Raw genomic sequence first — 20,603 nt, 5'->3', positions numbered from 1 at the left:
GGGAGTTGATTGTTTGGGGGTACCCTTAACCATTAGACCATGATGCTTCCCAATTTGTTTCCAATCCTATTTGCAAGTTCACATGTTAGGAGCAGCATCAACATTTCTTAAACATCTAAACATTCCTGATACCATGTCCTCTTTAAAATGGAAAGACAAAACATAGGTTTGTTTGTTTTTTGAGACAGACAGGGTCTCACTCTGTCACCCAGGCTGGGGTACAGTGGCACAATCTCGGCTCACTGCAACCTCTGCCTCCTGGGTTCAAGCGATTCTCATGCTTCAGCCTCTTGAGTAGCTGGGATTACAGGCGCACGCCACCACACCCAGCTTTTTTTTTTTTTTTTTTTGTATTTTTAGTAGAGACGGGCTTTCACCATGTTGGTCAGGCTGGTCTTGAACTCCTGACCTCAAATGATCCACCCGACTCGGCCTCCCAAAGTGCTGAGATTACAGGTGTGAGCCACTGCGCCCGGCCTCAAAACATAGTTTTTTACAATGTCATGAATCAAGCTGCGGAGCAGCAAGCACTTTTCTTCCTGTGCACCTTTGTTCAGCTCCCCCTGGATATCCCATGCCCTTGCCACCACCCCCTCTGGGTAACCCTCCCCCGTGCAAAATACGGAAGCACAGTTCGCATGCTCTATGATGCTTACTGCAGTCTTTGTCATAGTGTGGCCAGCTGTTCATGCGTCAGGACAGGTCTGATTATAAATTGCTGCTTGGGAAAGAGCAAGACCCCAAGCAGGGTCTTGAACATGAGCCAGATGGGAACGTAACAGGCTCTTCAAGCCAACCATAGCATCCCTGAAGCTTCTGGGAGAAGGGATGGAACAAATGATGGGATAAACCTGGAAGGGAAATTCCTGCACTACTGTCTGGGCATTTTTGAGCTAATTATGCATTACATGGAAATTAGTTCATTACTAGTACTTTCTATAAAGCTCTAATGGCTATGATCTAAAAAGGGCAAGTGAAACATAAGACAGACAAGAAAATGTGTCCACTCTGACACTCGACAAGACAGCAGAACTCTGACGTGGCTGTTGTTAGTGTCACGTGCACAGCGTCTCATGTGGTATAATTAGGGTACTGGCTCTGTCTATTCACTCCCCTAAACCCAGCAATATATATGGGTTACTATACTTTGTATCAGTTTACAATCCACAGCTAGGTGCTCACCAAATTCATCCAAACTGTAGTCTCGTCCTCCATATCTGATTCTACTCCCATCTTCGGAAAGGATGGGTTGTGGGAAGCCTTTGAATCTGGCGACATTTTGAAGCAGCTGTGTTGGTCTCAGTTGATCTCGCCAGGTATTGACTCCAGAACTGTGAATAGCATCAAGTGGCTCGGAGTTATGGAGAAGCCTGCAGGTTCTTCTCAGATTCACACACACATGCTCATGTAACTCTTAGGTGCTCCCATACAGTGGGTGCAGGAAATCTGTGCTACACTCTGACTTTGGCCTAGAAATCTATTTCAGAGTCCTAAAAACCCATATGCTATTTTGGCCTCAGCGAAACAAATGTATTTATTTAATATTATATAGCCCTCAGTTTCCTCTGTAAAAGTGAGGAGTTGAGATCACTCTAGTCATAATAGGCAAACTCATAAACTAGAAATTGCAAGCTACGTCTTATCAGATACTGTGGAAAGACACTGTATAGCAGGCAGGGGAAGAGGGAGTCACAAAATTAAGTAGAGGGCACAGAGAATCCCTATTTCCCAAGGGCAGGGAATCTCTGCTATCAAACATTGCCGGCCCTCAGTCCTTGACATCCAGGAGGGGCTCAGTGAGGGGGAGCAAGGGAAATGGTCTCTGGGCTGCTAACTGTGCCATTCCCCAGTGCACAGCACTGCTCCAGCTGCCACCATTTTACACACACTGATGTGAATGGAGGCCATGAGGTGGCCTGGAGATTCCCTAGAATAATCCTGTGATTGAAATCCATACCTAACCGAGTGACAGGAGCAGTGGCTCAGTGAAGGAAGGCACTAAGGTAGAGGGCCTAGGCCTCCCCAGGTGCCAATGTCAGAGGCAGCAAAGTGCCTCCTGTACAGTCAAAGCAACTTACACACAGTACTCCTCTGGTATGCCGCAGTGGGACCCAAAGCGGGAAAGGAATCGGTTTTCCAGATCGATAATTGTTTCTCCTACTTTTTCATCCCGGGTAAAGGTGTCATAATCATAGACAGAAATTTTCAGGTCTTTTTCTTGAGGTAAGTAGCAGCTCAGTTCGTACATCCTAAATAAACAAATACAAGGTCAGAATCTCCATGATCCATCTGAGTACCTCACAAAAACCGGGGCCCTGTGCACAGAATTCCCAGGCTGTGTGTGGTATGGCTGCTGGAGAACATCTGAGTAGGATAACCAGGGTGATTGGTGATGGGTGGCTTGATAAATAGTACATATTAGAAATAAGAAGAGAACATATGCTTGCTCAGGGGAAACTGTGGGCTTTAAATGCCTAGGTTCAAATCCTACCTCTGCTGCTTACCAGCTGTGGGACTCTAGACCAGTTACTTAACTTCTCTGTGCTAAGTTTTCTCATCTGTAAAGTGGTGATAATAATACCTCCCATCAGTGTCACTATAAGGGTCAAGTGAAGAAACATTTAGAGAGCATTTGGCATGAGTGCATTGCTCCAATGCCAGTATAATAATAATGATGTATTATATTATTAACTTTATCATCACATGCTCATTAGCTGTTCACCAGAGCACCTCCACCCAGCTCAGAGATGAGTAAGGCACAAGTACCCTGACTTACAGCCCCCTACCTGTGCCCCTCCTAGGTTCCCTCCTCTGCCTCAATAGAGACAACTGCCCCATGGAACATCTTTGACTCACGTCACAGAAGCACAGGGGAGGGAGGAGTGAGTGCGATTCATCATAGGGTGTGATGTGCAGGGTGCCCCGAAGGCTCTCCTCTCCTCCCAGACCCTCTGGGTCTGCCCTTGGCTCCAGTTCTTTAAGGCTTTTCTATAGAAACCACATGAAAATGCAAACACTCCTGAGATGAAGAGAAAGAGTCAGACAGTGCTTCTGTGGTGGGTGGGCAATGTGCGCTAGAGGGTGGGCTTTGGGCTCTGTATCTGCACTGTCCACAGAGGGACAGTCCCAGAGAAGGTGCTCAATACGTTCTGTTGAAGGAGAAGCTGTGAGAGGCCTCCTTTCTCCCTCCTCCCCTTCTCCTTGCACTCTGGTGTGTGGACTGGTTCATGCCCAAAGAGCCAGGAATGTTGATCCATTTGAGCAGAAAACGGATGTGAGAAAAGGTGCTTGAGTCATGACACATGAAGCACCTTACCCACATGTGCCCCCAAACATCACATTTCTAATCCCAAATTCCAAGAAGCAAATCATATGTGGTCTCTGGGAGAAAGAATTCTTCGGTCAAATAAGGTTGAGAACCACTTCTTTTGCAGTTCTTCTGGAGAAACTAAAGGTTCTGAGAAGTCCTGCAATTATAACCTTTTTAAACCCAAGTGTCTTGCTTTTACTAAGGAATATATTTTTTTTCTTGGAACATCAATTAATATCCCGTGGAAGACACCGATATTCTTTTGAAGGTGATCTGCCATGATGGATAGGACTCGGAGTAACAGCCACACACATAGGAAAGGTTGGTCCTTCCTGAATTCCTGTTCCAGAGTCTGCAAGATTCTCTGCGGAGGAGAAAGCTACCCCCTAAGACTGAGGCCATGGACCGGAGCCATCTGGGGGTGCTGCAGAGCCGGCGTCTCCTTGGCTCCACCCTGCTGGATGAGGGGAAGTCTGCCCACCGGCCAGACAGCGATTGGCCGAGCAGAGCCTACAGCACCGCTTCCTTCCAGGGTGCCTCTGAGCAAGACTTTTCCTGCCACTTAATTAAGCTTGTGCCTGGCTCCTCTGAGACGAGCAATTCAGACAGAGTTGCCTTTCTCCCTTCAAAGCTGGCTTTCCCTGCTTCTCTGTCTCCCTCACAGGAGCCCTCCTTCCTGCCCTGCGTGCCTTTTCCTGTCTAGACCTCGGGGCTGGATCAGTGGAAGAAAAGGAAAACGATCATATTGCGGTGCCAGAGGATTACTTCCATTCCCTGGCCCGGGCGCATGGCCTTGGGTGTGCAGCACGCGGGGGATGGGAGGGGGCTGCGCAGGTATGTGTGTGTGACACACGACAGAGAAAGAATACGTAAGGCTACAAACCAACAAACTCGAGAAGAAAAGCATATGGGCGAGCTAATAAAGCCAGAAATAAAAATATATGCCATGCAGCAAACAAGAACACAGTATTCTCTCACTCAGCAAGGTTCTGAGAACAAAACATCATTTTCACAAATGTCTCAGACAGAGAACATTTTGCTACAGGTGATGGCTTTGCCACAAATGTGAAACATCACCAAGGCGGTTGGAAAAGCATGGGGCTTGGAGTCAGCAGAATTTCTAGCTAAATCTCGGCTCTATCACTTACCCCACCTCTATTAATAGAGCTCTGGGAGCCTGTTTTCTTCACCTGTACAGTCGGGTTGGTAATCCCTGCCCTGAGCAGCTAATAAGTTTGACATGGAGATGGAAATCAGACCGTGGCGTGCCACACAGACACTGGGGTCAGATGGTCTGAGTTCAAATCCTCATTCTTTTTTTTTGTGGAGATAGAGTCTTGCTCTGTTGCCCAGGCTGGAGTGCAATGGTGCAATCTCAGCTCACTGCAACCTCCACCTCCCAGGTTCAAGCAATTCTCCAGCCTCAGCCTCCTGAGTAGCTGGGATTACAGGTGCACGCCACCATGCCTAGCTAATTTTTGTTATTTTGTAGAGACGGGGTTTCACCAGGTTGGCCAGGCTGGTCTCGAACTCCTGACTTTGCGATCCACCCACCTCGGCCTCCCTAAGTGCTGAGATTACAGGTGTGAGCCATCCTGCCTGGCCCTCACTCTTCTCTTAACAGCTAAGTACATTAAACACTGAGTCTCTCTGTGCCTCAGTTTCCTCTGTTATAAAATAGGAATGATAGGCTGGGCGCAGTGGCACATGCCTGTAATCCCAGCACTTTGGGAGGCCAAGGTGGGAGGATCACTTGAGGTTAGGAGTTTGAGACCAGCCTGACCAACATGGTGAAACCCTGTCTTTATTAAAAATACAAAAATTAGCTGGGTGTGGTGGCCCACGCCTGTAATCCCAGCTACTTGGGAGGCTGGGGCAGGAGAATCACTTGAACCCGGGAGGCAGAGGTTGCAGTGAGCCGAGATCATGCCACTGCACTCCAGCATGGGTGACAGAGCAAGACTCTGTCTTAAAAAGAAATAAAATAGGAATAATAACAGCACCTCAGAGTTGCGAGATTTTTTTGAGATATTTTATATAAACAGCTCCGCAGACAGCCAGGTGGGAGGGGAGTCCCCGGAAGAAACTCCAACTGGCCTGTGCTTCTATAACACTAGTACTAATGCTGCCTGTCTACCCTGCAGGCTATCAGAACCAAGCTTCTTCACTTCCGTGAAATTCTTCTATTTTGGGTTTATCTATTTATTACCTGCTCCCCTGTCTAGAATGTTTATCTAGTTCACAATCACAGTTTCAGGGCCTAGGACAGGGTTGGACACACATTAGAGTCTTCATACATGTTCCGTGGAGAAACGAAGGCCAGAAAAACATTTAAGAATGTATATTACCTGCCAAAGACTGGGTTGAGAGTGTTGGGAATGTAGTGATCTCGGTCTTCAATGACTTTTTTGCCCAGTGTTATTTTTATGTAAGGGTCACACTGTGGGACAAAATAGACAGGATGTTACATTACATCATTGTAGGGCGCAAGGTGAAGTCAAGTTCAGGGACAGACTCAGCTCGCCTCCACACCCACTCCCAGCTGATGACAAGGTGGCTGCCGTGGCACCTCGTGCCTAAGACGAGGGAGCAATGCTCTCCTTTGGGTGGCATGCAGCCAGTTGTGTGGGTGCAGGGGTGGTGGCGGGGGGGAAGTCCTGGCTCACACCTGTAAAATGAGAAGGATGAGCCAGGGGACCTTAAGCCCCTGCAAGCTCTTAGATAAATCCCTATGGGGACAATCCTCCTGAATACATTGTTTTGATGGAGTATCTTTCCCCTGGTGAGATAACAGACGCCCAGAAAGAAAGAACATGACAATTATTGTGGCTGATGACTGTAATTATCTTGCTACAGGAGAAGGCCCCACACCCAAACTCTTACCAGGCCATTGTTGTCCTGGGGCTGGAGCTCTAAGCCTCGAACAATGTAAATCCTAACCGTGCATTCCTGCGGGACGCTGTCAGGTAATTCCCGAAACTGTCTGGGAGGGGCTGGCACGCTGGGGTCATCCGGCAGAGGGTAGATCCGAAAGGAGCCCTAAGAGAGAGAGACAGAAGGACTCACAGGGCCCTGGGTGGCCCAGGCAGAGGGCTCCTGGGAAGTCCCCTCCTCCGCCAGGGGTGTGGGATCGTGGATGGAAGGCTGCCTTTTGTGAAAGAAATAATGTATATTGCACTTCGCATATTTCCAGTAGGGAAAGTGAAATGATTCCCGAGTAATTATTTGAGAGCTCACAGGGGAGAAGAGATGGCAGAGCAGAAATTGGGAGTCAAGAGGAGAACATAGGCCAGTGTGATGGAGGAGGTGGTGGTGATAAAGAGTGAAATCCTGCACATTCTTTGAAGATAGGAATAACAATCATTACATTTTAAACCCAACGAAATACCAACAGTGATTCCCCTTTTCCTGTAGCACCTCTGTACTCCACCTCCCACTCCCAGGCAAACTCCTGTTTATCTTTCAACTCTCAGCTGAAAGGTGTCACTTCCTCCAGGAAACCTCCCTGACTGCTCCTGGGCTGGGTATGTCCTCTGGGTGCTCTCATCTAACCCCACACTCACCCCTGGCGCGCAGCACTGGCCTCTGCACTGAGATAATCTATTTATTCTCTAGATCCTTCATTAGACTGTGAGCTTCTAGAGACAGGTGAGGGGGGCATTAGGTCTTGTTCATCACCCTATCTCCAGGGACTAACACAGGACTAGGCATATAGTAACAGCACAAAAATTGTATTTTGAAGGAGCGAGCCAACAAGACCTGCTGGAGAGGCCACATATTTTGCCTTAAAACCAGGAGAATGCACTGAAGCTGGATTCAGAACATATAGGTCTTAGTTCCAGCAGTCTTCATTCAGTCAAGCAGCATGGAATAAGCACCTACTATGTGCCAGGTACTAGAGACCCACAAAAGAACTCAAGGACTTCCGTCTGGCACAGCGATGTTCAGTAGGGTTGGCTGTTGTGCCATGTGTGATTGCTTGGTGGGAGGCTGTACTGAGAAGGATTTGAGACCATGCATCGGGCATCATCCTCTCGTCCCTTAGCAATGTCTGCTACAGGCAAAGGATTAAGAAGCAGCAGCAGCACAACTGCCATGACTTTGCCAAGCGTGGTTGCAGGGAGGGGCAATTATAACAGCAGATACTTTCCCTGTGTAAGATGCTTTCATGGAGGCATGAACCCAGACCTGTGGGAGCCCAGAGCAGGAGTGAGTCACGCTGCCCGAAGCAATCAGGGAACACTTGACAAAGACAGTGACATTTGAGCTGGCACTTAAAAGAATGAATAGGACTTCGTCAGACCACAAAGTGGGTAGAAAGGGCATCCAGGGAAGGAAGAGGAGCCTGTCCCAAGCCTCCGACTTGAGAGGACAAGGTGTGTCCGGGGCTTGGGCGAGGCTCTCCCAGGCAGGAGGGTGGAGTGTGTGATGGGGAGGGAGGCAGGGGACCATGTAGCTTGGGAAAGACTGGCTCTGCCTTTGGAAGGAGTTGCGACTTGACTGTGGAAACCCAAGCAAAGCCTTTCAGTAGTTCAGAGAGAAGATCAGATTTGGTTGCATGGAGGCTGGAGAGGAGTGTGACGAGAAAGGTGGTGAGGACTGTCAAGTGAGAAGTTGTCACCATGATCCTGCTGAAAGCATGGTAGGGGCAGTAGGATGAGGAGAGGAACTAGATCTTGGAGAGACTGCATCTTAGGATTCAAGGCTGCTTGGCGTGAGCAGGGAGGCAGGAAGAGATGCGAAGATGGCTCGGAGTGCTCTGGCTCCCCCTTCCCCTTTTCCTTTCTGGCACCTTCCAGCAACCCTCAGAGGCTGCAGGACGTGCCCCTCCCTAGACCCTGGTTGTCCTTTATCCTAGGCCTATATAGAAAATGAAGGTGGATTTTAAACAGGACCAACACACACATCTTACTCACCTTAAATTCTCCGACCACAGAAGGATCTTCATTTTCATCTGACTTGCCTCGGTACAACTTGAATGTATCTGAGAAGTCTGTCAGGCCCTCAAATTCTGCTACATTTTCTAGTTCGCAATTATATATCTGGAAACCACCAACAGAGTCTTAATTTCTCATTAAAATGCAGGTAAGGTCTAAAATCAAAAGGGCTGACAGTATCAAGTGGTCATGAGGTTGTGGATGGGGCAACCGGAACTCCCAAATCGCTGGCGGGAGTGTAGACGGATACAACCACTTTGGAAAATGTCTGGTAGTTTCTTATGGAGTTAAGAAGCCACCTATTCTATGATCCAGAGATTGCATTCCTAGGCATTTACTGATGAGAAGTGAAAACACGTACACATGGTAGAAGAATGTTCACAGCAGCTTCATTATCAGGAGAATGAAAAAATAACTTGTGGCATATTTACACAATGGAATACTACTCAGCAATGACAAGGGAAAAACTATGAATACACACAACCACACGATAAGTCTCAAAACTATAACGTGGGGATAAGAGGCCAGACACACAAAACATAAATCATATCAGCCCATTTAGATCAACTGTAAAATCAGGCAAAATCAGTTTGTGGTGAGAGAAATCCAATCAGTTGCTCCTAGGAGGGTTGAGGATAGTGGAAAATTGACTGGAAAGGGACACGGGGAAGTTTTCTGTGGGAATGGGAATGTTCTCTGTCTTGTTTTGGGTGGTGGTTCACATAGGGTATATACAATAATCACAACTTGTTGAATGGATCACTTTATCGTATGTAAAATATTTCTCAATTTAAAAAGCAAGAAGAAAAGAGGAAGGAGGAGAAGGAGGGAAGAAAGGCAGGAGAAAAGGAAGAAGGGAGGGAAGGAAGGGAGGCAGGAAGGAGGGAGGAAGAAGGGAGGGAAGGCAGGAAGAAAAGAAGGAAGGAAGAAGGAAAGAAAGGAAGGAAAGAAGAAAGGAAGGAAGGGAAAGAAGGGAAGGAAAGGAAGGAAGGAAAGAAAGGTAGGAAGATAGGCAGGCAGGAGGAAAAGAAGGCAGGCAGGAAGGGAAGAGAGAGTGAGGGAGGATGGAGTGTGAGGCTGAACCTTCAGCCCCATTGGATCATTTTTCTGAATTAGTGGTCCTTTATATGCTAGTATTTCTTAAGCTACACTGAGAGGTTACGGCAATAACATGAAAAGGTGTGGGGTTTTTTGGCTTTGATGGCGAAAATTATTTCAATGACCAGATATTTCTCATTCTAAAGTTTTTTTTCTCATATATATTGTTCTGAAAACTTTAGCACTGCTTCTACTTGAGTACACTACAGGCTGAAAATTGAATGAAGAATTAGAAAATTCAAAACATGAACAGAAAGCTCAGAGCTAGTCAGCCGTTCCTAGCTCAGTTGCTTGTCTTCCTCCTGTATACATGTTCTCATGGCTGTGATTTTATGCTGCATATATGTGACAGATTCAACTTTTCAGCTCGTGAAACCAATCCCTGTTCAAAGTACACAACAAAGCATGTTGACATCTTGTGTCATTCTGCAAAGAGCACTATGACTTCTGGGTTTCCCTGAGTCAAACTGGATCATCGTGGCCTAATTAGTGTGGTGCCAGCCCATTCCCAATCGTCTGCCAGATGCCTCCAAGCCCCAACGTGGCAGTCACCTAACCATAACTCAATAGCTGTCCTCAAGTCCCCGGAATCTTGGCAAAGCCAAAACTCGTGCAAGAGAGCTCTCCGGGAGGACAGAGGTTTTCCTGGCCCCTGCTCATTAGCACCCACCCAAGGGACGTTTTAGTCATCCCCTTAGCTCTGCCTGTGGCCAGTTTTAAGGATGTCGATTCCACCCACGGCAGCATAGATCCAGGTACCTTGAGCTTGGAATAGCCTTTCTGAATATACTGTCCGCATTTTTCATGTTCCCCTGAGGAAGCATAAAATTTACTCCACCAGTCCACAATTTCTTCCTCCTAAAGACATGTGAAAATGGAAAAATCTTTAGTGATGTCCTGGATTTCCAATCGATGCAGGAAAATGCTATGTAATAGTTAAGAAGAAATAGGTTCTTCTGACCCCGTTATAGGTGAGATTATATATGACTTTTGTTTACATGCACAATAGACAAAGTATTCACGATTCTTCTACTCAGAAGCTAGAGGTGAAATGGCCATTCTTGGCCAATGAAATGTGTTTGGCTTTAATGCCCACAGTCATACTAGATAATGTTCTTATGTCCTTTAGACACAATCTATTAATTTGTTGGTTTTTACATTTTTGTTCTGTTGACTTCACATTTACATATACATATAAACTTAAAGAAAACCTCCAATATATGTTTTCTACTATCTCATTTTCTTAGCCCTTTTAGCCAATAATGCCTTGTAATACAATACTCACTAGCTAAGAATTGGAAAAACTGGTTTTAATTCAAGTTCCTTCCTTTACGTTATAAGCCATACCCTTATGTTACCAGCTGTACTGACTTGGGCAAGTTGTTTAACATCTCTGAGCATCAATTTCTTCATCCACTGAATGGGATAATAACACAATGGACAAAGCATTCATATGCTGCCTTCATCTACCTGCCTCCATGTGCCTCCAAAAGTTGTTCTGGAAATCATATGGGATCTTTAGGAGAAAGAGCTTTGAAAATTATAAAACATGAAATGAAAGGCGGGAGGCATCATGGTTCAGTTAGACCAGGGCTCCCAACCTATCCTAGGAGATTCCGATGCAATCAGTCTGGGGTGAGACCAGGGCATCCAATAAGCTTTCAGAAGTTCCCCAGGAGAGTCCAATGTGGATAGAGTGTTGGGAATCTCTGGTTTCGATGGGTGGTTCTTGGTTGGGCAGAAGGGACAGCATGTCAGAGTCACTTGTGGAATATTGTCAAACTATAGAAGGCCTTCCACTCAGATTGATAACAAGAATAGATTCTTATCAGACCCACCCATTGCTTATTTTAACCTACCTTGGAAATAGTAACGCCAAAACAAAAACAAAAAAACACAGAATGTCACCTGCAATAGAGCCTCTTGGGGGAAAGGAAGAAGGGACAAGAAAGGCTACTATTTTTTTTTTTTTTTTTGAGACGGGGTCTCGCTCTGTTGCCCAGGCTGGAGTGCACTGGCATGATCTCAGCTCACTGCAACCTCTGCCTTCTGGGTTCAAGCGATTCTCCTGCCTCAGCCTCCCGAGTAGCTGGGACTACAGGCATGTGCCACCATACTCAGCTACTTTAGAGATGGGGTTTCACCATATTGGCCAGGCTGGTCTCGAACTCCTGACCACGTGATCCGCCCACCTCAGCCTCCCAAAGTGCTGGGATTACAGGCGTGAGCCACCACTCCCGACCTTGAAAGGCTGCTTCTTATTCATGTTATATTATATATTACATTATATGCTTCTTATTTGTGTGTGTGAATGTGTGTGCGTTACACATACTTACACAGAATTACTTCCCCTTTATGGGTCAGCAACCTACCCATGGATTTAGTTCTTTTTTTAAATTTTGACACAGAGTCTCGCTCTGTTGCCCAGGCTGGAGTATAGTGGCGCAACCTCAGCTCATTGCATTGCAAGCTCCACCTCCCAGGTTCAAGCGATTCTCATGCCTCAGCCTCCCGAAAAGCTGGGATTACAAGTACCCACCACCACGCCTGGTGAATGTTTGTATTTTTAGTAGAGACAGAGTTTTGCATATTGGCCAGGCTGATCTCGAACTCCTGGCCTCAAGTGATCTGCCTGCTTCAGCCTCCCAAAGTGCTGGGATTATGGGAGAAAGCCACTGTGCCTGGCCCCCCTAGATTTAGAAAAAAATTATTCCCATAAAAATTCTGGGCAGAAAATACATGAATCTTAAATGTAGCAAAATGTATACCATAGTTACCTTTTCTGTCAGCTGCTTGTGCACATGTCGAGTGAGGAAGAGGGCGAACCATATAACAAGTCACATAGATATGGAGACCCCAGGAACATGAGGTTTAAAGAGAAAGAAGGAAAAATTATTATTCATGCACGCCTTATATTATCAACATTTCAATGGGCTAAATTATTTAAAATTTTCTAAGTCAAGATGAGCCCACAACTGAACCCACCTTACTGGTTTCTTTTCTGAAAATATGCAAAAGGTTACACACAGTATTACAATGAAAGGCTTGGAAGTAGCCCCTTCCCTGCCCCCCATCTCATGTTTTCGATGGAGTTAGACATTTCCCAGTTGGGTGCACACAGCTCACACAGGAGTGGGGTGTGGAGCTGCTCATCCCCCTACCTCAGACCTTACGTTCCTTTTAGTTCCTAAAATATATCTCCAAACTTGGTCTAATTCTCCTCCCCACAAAAAACTGTCCTGTCACAAGATACGTTTGACTGCAATGTTATCATATAGGTACCCCCCCCCCCCATGCCTATGTTACAGCACCAAATAAATACTCATCCATCAAAACTGCTCTATTATGAGGATGTCAAGTTTCCCATTGGCCAAATCCTTTCATGTGATTTTTAAAATGAAGAACCCACCCCAATCTCAGGGCTCATCCAGGAGATGAGAGAATGAAGAACTGGGAATGGGGGCTTGAATGTGGTCCTGGTATCTGTTGGAGCATTAGCCAAGCTCGTCCTCAGCAGCAGTTTGAAGACCTGCTGCCTAGACCCCTTTCTGAGATCCTAACTTTATGTTCATCCTAAAGGGCTCTTCCTCCAGCTGCCATGTGAGAGGCCACGGAGCTGCTTCCGTAGGTGCCCGCTGGTATTTTCCAGATTGATTTTTGTTCAGCACAACCGAATTGCCAAGAGAGGCAGAGGGACAGATAGATATATCAATTCTTTCTATTAGATTCATACCAAAGCAAGATTAAGGGTTAAATCATCACAGCTGAATTGAGATTTTGGAGAGAGTGATTTTATTTCCAAAGTACTCTTACATTCTCAGTGGTTCCTGAAATCAGATTTTTAGAATCCATTTGTTCACAATTCAAACCATTTCAAGGAAAATAATAGTTCATGATTTAAAAGGCATTTTTTTTTTCAGACTAAGTTTTGCTCTTGTTGCTCAGGCTAGAGTGCAATGGCATGATCTCGGCTCTCTGCAACCTCCGCCTCCCAGGTTCAAGCTATTCTCCTGCCTCAGCCTCCCGAGTAGCTGGGATTACAGGTGCCTGCCACCACGCCCGGCTAATTTTTTGTATTTTTAGTACAGACGGAGTTTCACCATGTTGGCCAGGCTGGTCGCGATCCTGACCTCAGGTGATCCACCTGCCTCAGCCTCCCAAAGTGCTGGGATTACAGGCGTGAGCCACTGTGCCCGGCGTAAAAGGCATTATTTAAGACAAGTTGCTGATTTTAAACTTTAGGATTAGTATGGGAGAATTTATTCGTGCCTACACAATCATTAGTTCATGTGGAAAGGTAATGGAAGCAACTGATGTGACTTGCTTTATTCTATCTAATAATAAACTTGCAATGGGAATCAAATCATTAAATGGCACAGAAGATTCTTCTTTTAGGCTTAAAACAATCACGTTTGCTTAAAGATCACTTTTCACTCCAAAATCTACTATTGGAAAGAGTTGTAAGAATATTCAAGTCTTTAGGCCAAGGTCCCACAGTCCCAGGCAGCCTCATGCATTTGCTTATCATACATACATGCACTGTCGTTGGAGAAGCCATTTTGCTGAGTGCTGTTGACATACTGCTTAAGCACTGGAATTGGAAGGTAATTGTTGAGATGGCCATGTACGCGTGTCCATGTTATCTGGCTAGCACTTGACCAATTTTCCCCGAAGACTTATTTCTCACTTTTCTTGTGATAGTGCTCAGCCCATTTGTTAAGAATTTCCATGGACATCACAGAGTAATGCCATGAGTTTCCGGAGTGTAACACTGTCACTCAAAGACACAGCCTCCAGCCTCCAGCAACAGCATAGTTATTTTGGAGGCATTCCCTCCATTTACCCAGACACAAGGCCTGAATTGAGGAAGTGGTAATACATGCGCATTACATGTACATTACATATACATGTAACACAGGACATCAGCAAGCTTGTTATTGGCTCTTTCAAAGCGCAAATTTGTTTATTTGACTTTGTACAGATGTGCGATGTCTACTTTGATGAACAAGTGGACTCAGATTTTTAGAGATTTCAACCAGCCTTTCTTATCAACACAGTGTACCTCAATTGGATGTTAGGAGAGCAGGCTGATTAAAGCAATTTACAGTATAGTGGGAATGACTGATACTACCATCCCCAATCCTGCTATGTTGCAATGTTTAATTCTATGATGTAAACTGAACTTTCGTAAAGTGTTGCTACAGTAACATAGTCGCATTTCTTAACTATGGTTAAGAAATGAATGAAAATACTGGCATAGATTGTTGACTTTATTCTTCTCCTGTTCCTCAGTTGTACTTAGGGCTACGGAGTACACTGAAGGCATGTAATAAGAATTGACTGACAATGAGAGATGGCAAACCTGGAGGCAGATTATACAGCAAGACCTTAAACTGTCTTTTTCTAGAGCAGTTGTAAAAATCTACAGAAAAGATCTTAAGTATATTAACTTCTGCCAAGGCTACTACTACCTTATTTGGGATATTTGGGGTGGCTTAGAGAGTGATCACAGTAGTTTTGGCCTATGGGATTGGAAATTTGATATTGTCGTTTGTGACTGCGTAGGATTCCCAGAGAGTAGAATCAAACACACTGCTGCACAGTGCTGGCTGTGGAGACTATATTTTATACGGTCCAGTTGTTAGTGAGTTTAATGCAGTGGGAAGGAAGTAGATTTTTTTTTAAGGCACTGTTTATGGACATAACATATTAAAGTGCAATCATGTGCATTTTTGGGTTAGTTTGCACATTAAAACACGCTGTGAATGTTCATCATAAATGCCAAGAGAAACAGGGAGATATTTGGTGTTTTTTTTTTTTTTTTTTCTGGGCTGAGGCTTTTTCCCCCTTTCCTTCGTGTAGAAGTGGCTGGAATAGTTAGTTCTAAAATAGGGCCTTGAGTGAATATTTCAACCAATTTCTTCACTTCAAAACCACAGTGAAAATAAAAACCTGAGTGTCCCAGACACTGATAAATATGGTCATTAGAAATTTATCAAACACTTCTGCTTCATGTAGGGGGAGAATCTGGCGTGTTGCATGTTATCTCTGATCTGAATGTTGCAATGCTATAAATTTGCTTCTCAGACTTCGCTTTCTAGCAAATGATCTTTCTCAGACTGTCCACACCTGTGGTTCTCAGACCTGCCGGCAAATTAAAATAATTCGAGGAGATTTAAAAACATACTGGCCGGGTGCGGTGGCTCACGCTTGTAATCCCAGCACTTTGGGAGGCCGAGGCGGGCGGATCACGAGGTCAGGAGATCGAGACCACGGTGAAACCCCGTCTCTACTAAAAAATACAAAAAATTAGCCGGGCGTGGTGGCGGGCGCCTGTAGTCCCAGCTACTCGGAGAGGCTGAGGCAGGAGAATGGCGTGAACCCGGGACGTGGAGTTTGCAGTGAGCCGAGATTGCGCCACTGCACTCCAGCCTGGGCGAAAGAGCAAGACTCCGTCTCAAAAAAAAAAAAAAAAAAAAAAAAAAAAAAAACAAACATACTAATATCTAGGTCCCTCTCCCTCTCCCTCTTGGGAGGTGGGGCCTGGGCATGGGCTTTATTTTAAGTATTCTGGGTGACTTGTTAGTGAGGGTTGAAGACTACTAGTCTACACAATGTCATCATAACTGTTGATGAGTGCAAGATTTAGACTCTTGTCTGTACTCAGTCCTCAATAAATGGATTGGCTGATGATTGTAATTGCAACAAATTGTGGTTTGACTGAATTCACCAAATGCTTAGACATCTGGAAGATAAAACTGACAGCATCCAATGATCAGCTCTGAAGCCTACCTTAGAAGCCAGTAATGGTTTGGTGTCTTCCATTTCGATAACGATGTCCCGGCATGGTGGGACAGACAGAAGGGAGGCTGCAAGACAAATACTTTCTTAATCTAAGATACTTAGAGAAATACAGTGGTGAACATTCTACTCCAAGTTTAACAGCCATAGGGTGGATGGTAGAGTTTATTCTTGGATGAGACTTACGTAATAGAGAGGACAACTCCTGAATGTAGAAAATAACCCAACAATCCGTCACGTTTCCCCAAACATAATATGGTTTTAGACATTTTCTAGGGGATTATATGTCCATTACTGTTTTTAGACAATTAGTCCAGTGCCTATACAGAAAGTGCTCAAAAAAGAATTGTGTCAATACACGTCTTTAGAGGGTGCAGGAGTAAGTGGGGAACCGACATTTTTTAATTTCAATAGCTTTTGGGGTACAAGAAGTTTTTGGTTACGTGGATGAATTATACAGTGGTGAATTCTGAGATTGTAGTGCACCTGTCACCTGAGTAGTGTACATTGTGCCCAGTATGCAGTCTTTTATCCCCCTCCCCCTTCTGAGTCTCCAATGTCCATTGTACCACTCTGTATGCCTTTGTATTCCCATAGCTTAGCTCCTACTTATAAGTGAGAACATACAGAGAGCTTACATCTAAAGGAGTCTTCTTTTCTTGAAATTTGTTGCTAAGAAACAGAAAATAAAGAAGAGAAAAATAAGAAAAAGAAGGGAAAGGAGGAGTGAGAGGCCAGGGGAAGGAGAAATATCTAATGTAGATGACAGGTTAATGGGTGCAGCAAACCAACATGGCACGTATATACCTATGTAACAAACCTGTATGTTCTGCACATGTATCCTAGAACTTACATAAAAAAAAATAAAAAAAAGAAGGGAAAGAAAAGGAAAAGAAAAGCAGGGTGGATTCTTGTATATTTCAGGTCTGAGTTTGCAGTGGCTTATTCAGCCCTTATTCTCAACAGGGTATGCAGAGGGAGAAGACACATGCTCTGACTTTATATACAATTCTCAGAATATCTGTGACTCAGGATTTGGGGGTTAGAGCACGGACTCAAGAGTAGTCCCTGGGCTTACTACATTTGATTTAGCTAAAGGGGTGGGGGGTACCAAAGCCTCACCCTGGGGCGGGGGTAGGATGAGAGGTACATCTCCCATTTATTGAAGAAGCATCAAACAGGAAGACATTTAACAGAAGGCCAGAACCTACACAGAACAAACTCTGCCAAGCCAACAGAACTTTCTGTTTAACCACCCTGGCAATTGACATACAGGGCATGAAGGAGGAGACGCAACAAACCTTTTTCGGTACCTACCATGTGCTGGTTACTGAGCTAAACATTTTACTTACATGACCTCACTTAATACCTCAATAATCCTGTAGAATATGTGCCATTATCCCTGTTTTAAAATTTTTAAAACAAACTGAAGCTAACAGCAGCAAGTCACTTGCTTCAGGTGAAATAATTAGTTGTAAGCTGGGGAGTAAGTAACCTAGGTTTGGCTGACTCCAAAGCTTGTGTTTTAACCACCACACCAGAGCCTGGAGGAACCATCAGGGGGATACTGGGGAGGAGGGGAGACTGACATTTCCTGAGCATCTGTGATATATCAATTACTGTGGGAGGTAGTTTGAGATCCATGTGGCACCCCTAGACCTATAAGCAGTCTCTACACTTCCAAGATAAGCTCCCCTGCAGATCCTGACAACTGCAACAGTACAGAACAAGACAACCAGAGGGCAGGGACACAGGAACCCAACTGAACACAAGTTCTTTCCTAAAGGATCAGTTCTCCACTTCACCCTCCTCATGGAAACAAAGCCCAAGGGACAGGAGGAGAAAGTTATTCTGTGTACTTCCAACACGAGGCCATCCAAGTGCCCTCCTCAACTCTTAACCTATCACTGGTTTTATGAAAGTACCAGATTTTCCTTTTCTGGGGCTCTCTGAAGCCTTGACCACACTCTACATTGATTACATAGAATCACTAGCCAGGGCAGTCTGCCTTGGACCCAGCCCACCCCTGAGCAATAGACACAAACAGGTCCACGTAAGTGATTCTGGGGCCAGAGAAAGCGTGTAGCATTTGTACCCTCCAGATGATTTCATGTATTTGGACCAAAAAACCTTCTCTCATGAAAACAGTAAGAAAAAAAAGCCAGGAAAGTGGTTTCTCTCCATTTAGTAATCTCAAATGCAACAGTTCCTGCAATTACAACAATCCTTCTTGTTATCAAAAATGCTATTTTAGGCACTGTCAATTCAGCATAAAATGTTTTACATGGGACATTTCTTGACAAGCACATGTAGAGTTTTGCTTAAATGTGACTTTGGATTTGTTTCCTCTTCTCTGAATCAGGGATCCAGGATGCTTAGTCAGACCTACACAACAGACGAATTTCAGAGGCTCTGTAAAATCAATACCAACCCTTATGAAAGTTTTAATAGAACTAGTTAGTGACACAGCTGCTTAAATAGAAGACATCTGCTTCAGTCTTGAAGCCACCAAGGATCAGCTGAATGAGGCTGTTCCAGCCCTCCCACGGTGTCTAATTTATGAGGCCAGGGGCCCTGGGAGCTCTTGCACTGATGCAATGTAGCCCCTAGCCCCTAATACAGTCCCTAGCACATGGTAAGCTAAAAGCAAGTAACTATTGAATGGGTAATTGCAAAATGCTGTATCACTAGCTATTATTTATTATGGAAATCTAAAGTAAGTATTATGCCCTGCTCTATCATTTACATATTAATTATATGTGATAATGAGGTAGGCCAACAGATGGAAAGCAATCTGAGATAAAATCTCCTCCTCTCTCAATGTTCATGGGGTCAGGGAGCTTCCTGTTTTCCCCATCAAGATATTTATCACACTGGACTGCAACTGCACACTTCCTCGTTTGCCTTCCCTGCTGGACTCTTGCTTTGTATGAGGGGAACATGGCTTTCTTGGTCCCCACTGTCCCCAGATATCTAGAACAGCACATGGCAGTCAATGAGTGCTTCCTAACCATTCAGTGAAAGGTAGAGCAAATGACTTCATCCCCATCACTGATGTGGGAACAGCTCACCCTGCTTTGCTAGCTGCTTGTTGAAAGGTGAATAGGGAACATTCATGAGCACTTAACACTTCCTCAAAAGAAGTCTTAAATTCACCCAGGAGCAGGACACTTCAGAGAGGAATCCCTCGAGCATGCCACCCACCCCTAAAACAAGGCCGAGATTCCAGCCCAGCTCTGCCACTTACGAATGATAGAACCTTAGGAAAGTGACATAACCCACCGCAACTCACGCAGTTTGCTCATCCATAAAATGTAGACAATGAATCCAGGACTTACCTTGAGTAGGTTTGTAAAGAGTAAATCAGAGCCATGCGTGAAAAGCCCCCAGACTTATGCACAGCCCTGCATGTTACCTTTGAGCTGTGGGGCCATATCCTCTTTCCCTGCATAAGGGTCACAGCGAAAGCGGTCCAGGCGCTCGATGGTGCACTGGCCGACGACAGGCTTCCGCCCAAACTGCCTGTGGTCGATGACCTTGATCACCAGTGGGGGCATGTACAATTCCTCCTTGGGCAAGAACTGGGGGTCACAAAGGTAGGTTTCATTTCTCAAGACCAGACAAGGGCAGCTTTGAGAAAAATTCCCCTGACGGACCAGTCCAGATTCTCTCTGCCACACAGCCCAGAGGACTCACAATAGTTCAGTTACTCACGTGCTAGGCAAGGAGCTCAGTGCTTAAGAACGTGAGCTGTCAGCCAGACTGCCTGGGTCAAATCCTGGCGCTGCCACCATGAACTACCTGGCTAACCCTTCCGTGCCCCCATTATTTCATGAGTAATAGTAAAATTGTTGAATTACTCTATGTGAAGAGTACTTAGACTAGTACCTGACCCATGCTGTGTCCTGTAAGCGTGGAATCACTGACCCATGCTCTTTACTCTCTGTCACTGCCCTGCACTCTTCCCTGTGCCCTGCTTCCTGGGAGGGGACATGTGCAAGGCTAACAAGCCCAGGGCTTTGCTTATCTACTAGCCAAGTTCTAAGCAGACTTTAGAAATGGTCAAGACAAAACTGAACTTCTAAGGGAAGTAACTGTGGCGGAGAGTCTTTTCGCCCTGGAAATTCAGTGTAAAAATGGATTGCTACTTTCTCCTCGACTCCCCCTGGCTCCCTCTCATGGAATTTGGTGGCTTTGGTGACAATGCCTGATTGGGGAATCATGAGCTGACCTAGGGGCCCATTCGGTATGTGGTTCAGGTGAATTTCTATCTCTGGCTTGACACAGGAATAGAAGCCGGGGCCACCTGAGTGGTTTTTCTCATCTCTGCTGACCAAGGCTAGATTCTAGACTAGAACTTGGAAGGTGAGGGAGGTGTGGGGAGTAGACAAGGATAGGTGGAGTGGCCCAGGGACAACCACTTTGGGACCCTGGCTGGGAGCATCCCGGTGGCTCGC

At 45.4% G+C, this 20,603-nt stretch overlaps 1 protein-coding gene across 2 annotated transcripts in view; it reads right to left on the bottom strand.

Annotated features, from left to right (window-relative positions):
- The window catches only part of MYOF (myoferlin), a 176,743-nt gene that overhangs the window by 21,419 nt on the left and 134,721 nt on the right, over positions 1 to 20,603 (bottom strand). For both annotated transcript variants that reach the window (XM_055255282.2, XM_055255290.2), the window contains 9 exons: positions 19,562 to 19,727; positions 16,138 to 16,214; positions 12,123 to 12,134; positions 10,105 to 10,203; positions 8,227 to 8,352; positions 6,194 to 6,349; positions 5,659 to 5,750; positions 2,079 to 2,249; positions 1,183 to 1,331 (listed from right to left, as the gene is read on the bottom strand). In XM_055255282.2, coding sequence (XP_055111257.1) covers positions 1,183 to 1,331; positions 2,079 to 2,249; positions 5,659 to 5,750; positions 6,194 to 6,349; positions 8,227 to 8,352; positions 10,105 to 10,203; positions 12,123 to 12,134; positions 16,138 to 16,214; positions 19,562 to 19,727 — 1,048 coding nt within the window. The remainder of the gene's footprint in view (positions 1 to 1,182; positions 1,332 to 2,078; positions 2,250 to 5,658; positions 5,751 to 6,193; positions 6,350 to 8,226; positions 8,353 to 10,104; positions 10,204 to 12,122; positions 12,135 to 16,137; positions 16,215 to 19,561; positions 19,728 to 20,603) is intronic.

Source organism: Symphalangus syndactylus, chromosome 2, assembly GCF_028878055.3.
Source record: "Symphalangus syndactylus isolate Jambi chromosome 2, NHGRI_mSymSyn1-v2.1_pri, whole genome shotgun sequence".
Lineage (NCBI taxonomy): Eukaryota > Metazoa > Chordata > Mammalia > Primates > Hylobatidae > Symphalangus > Symphalangus syndactylus.
Note: the sequence above shows the minus strand (reverse complement) of the source record. Positions and strands in the feature narration are given on the sequence as shown.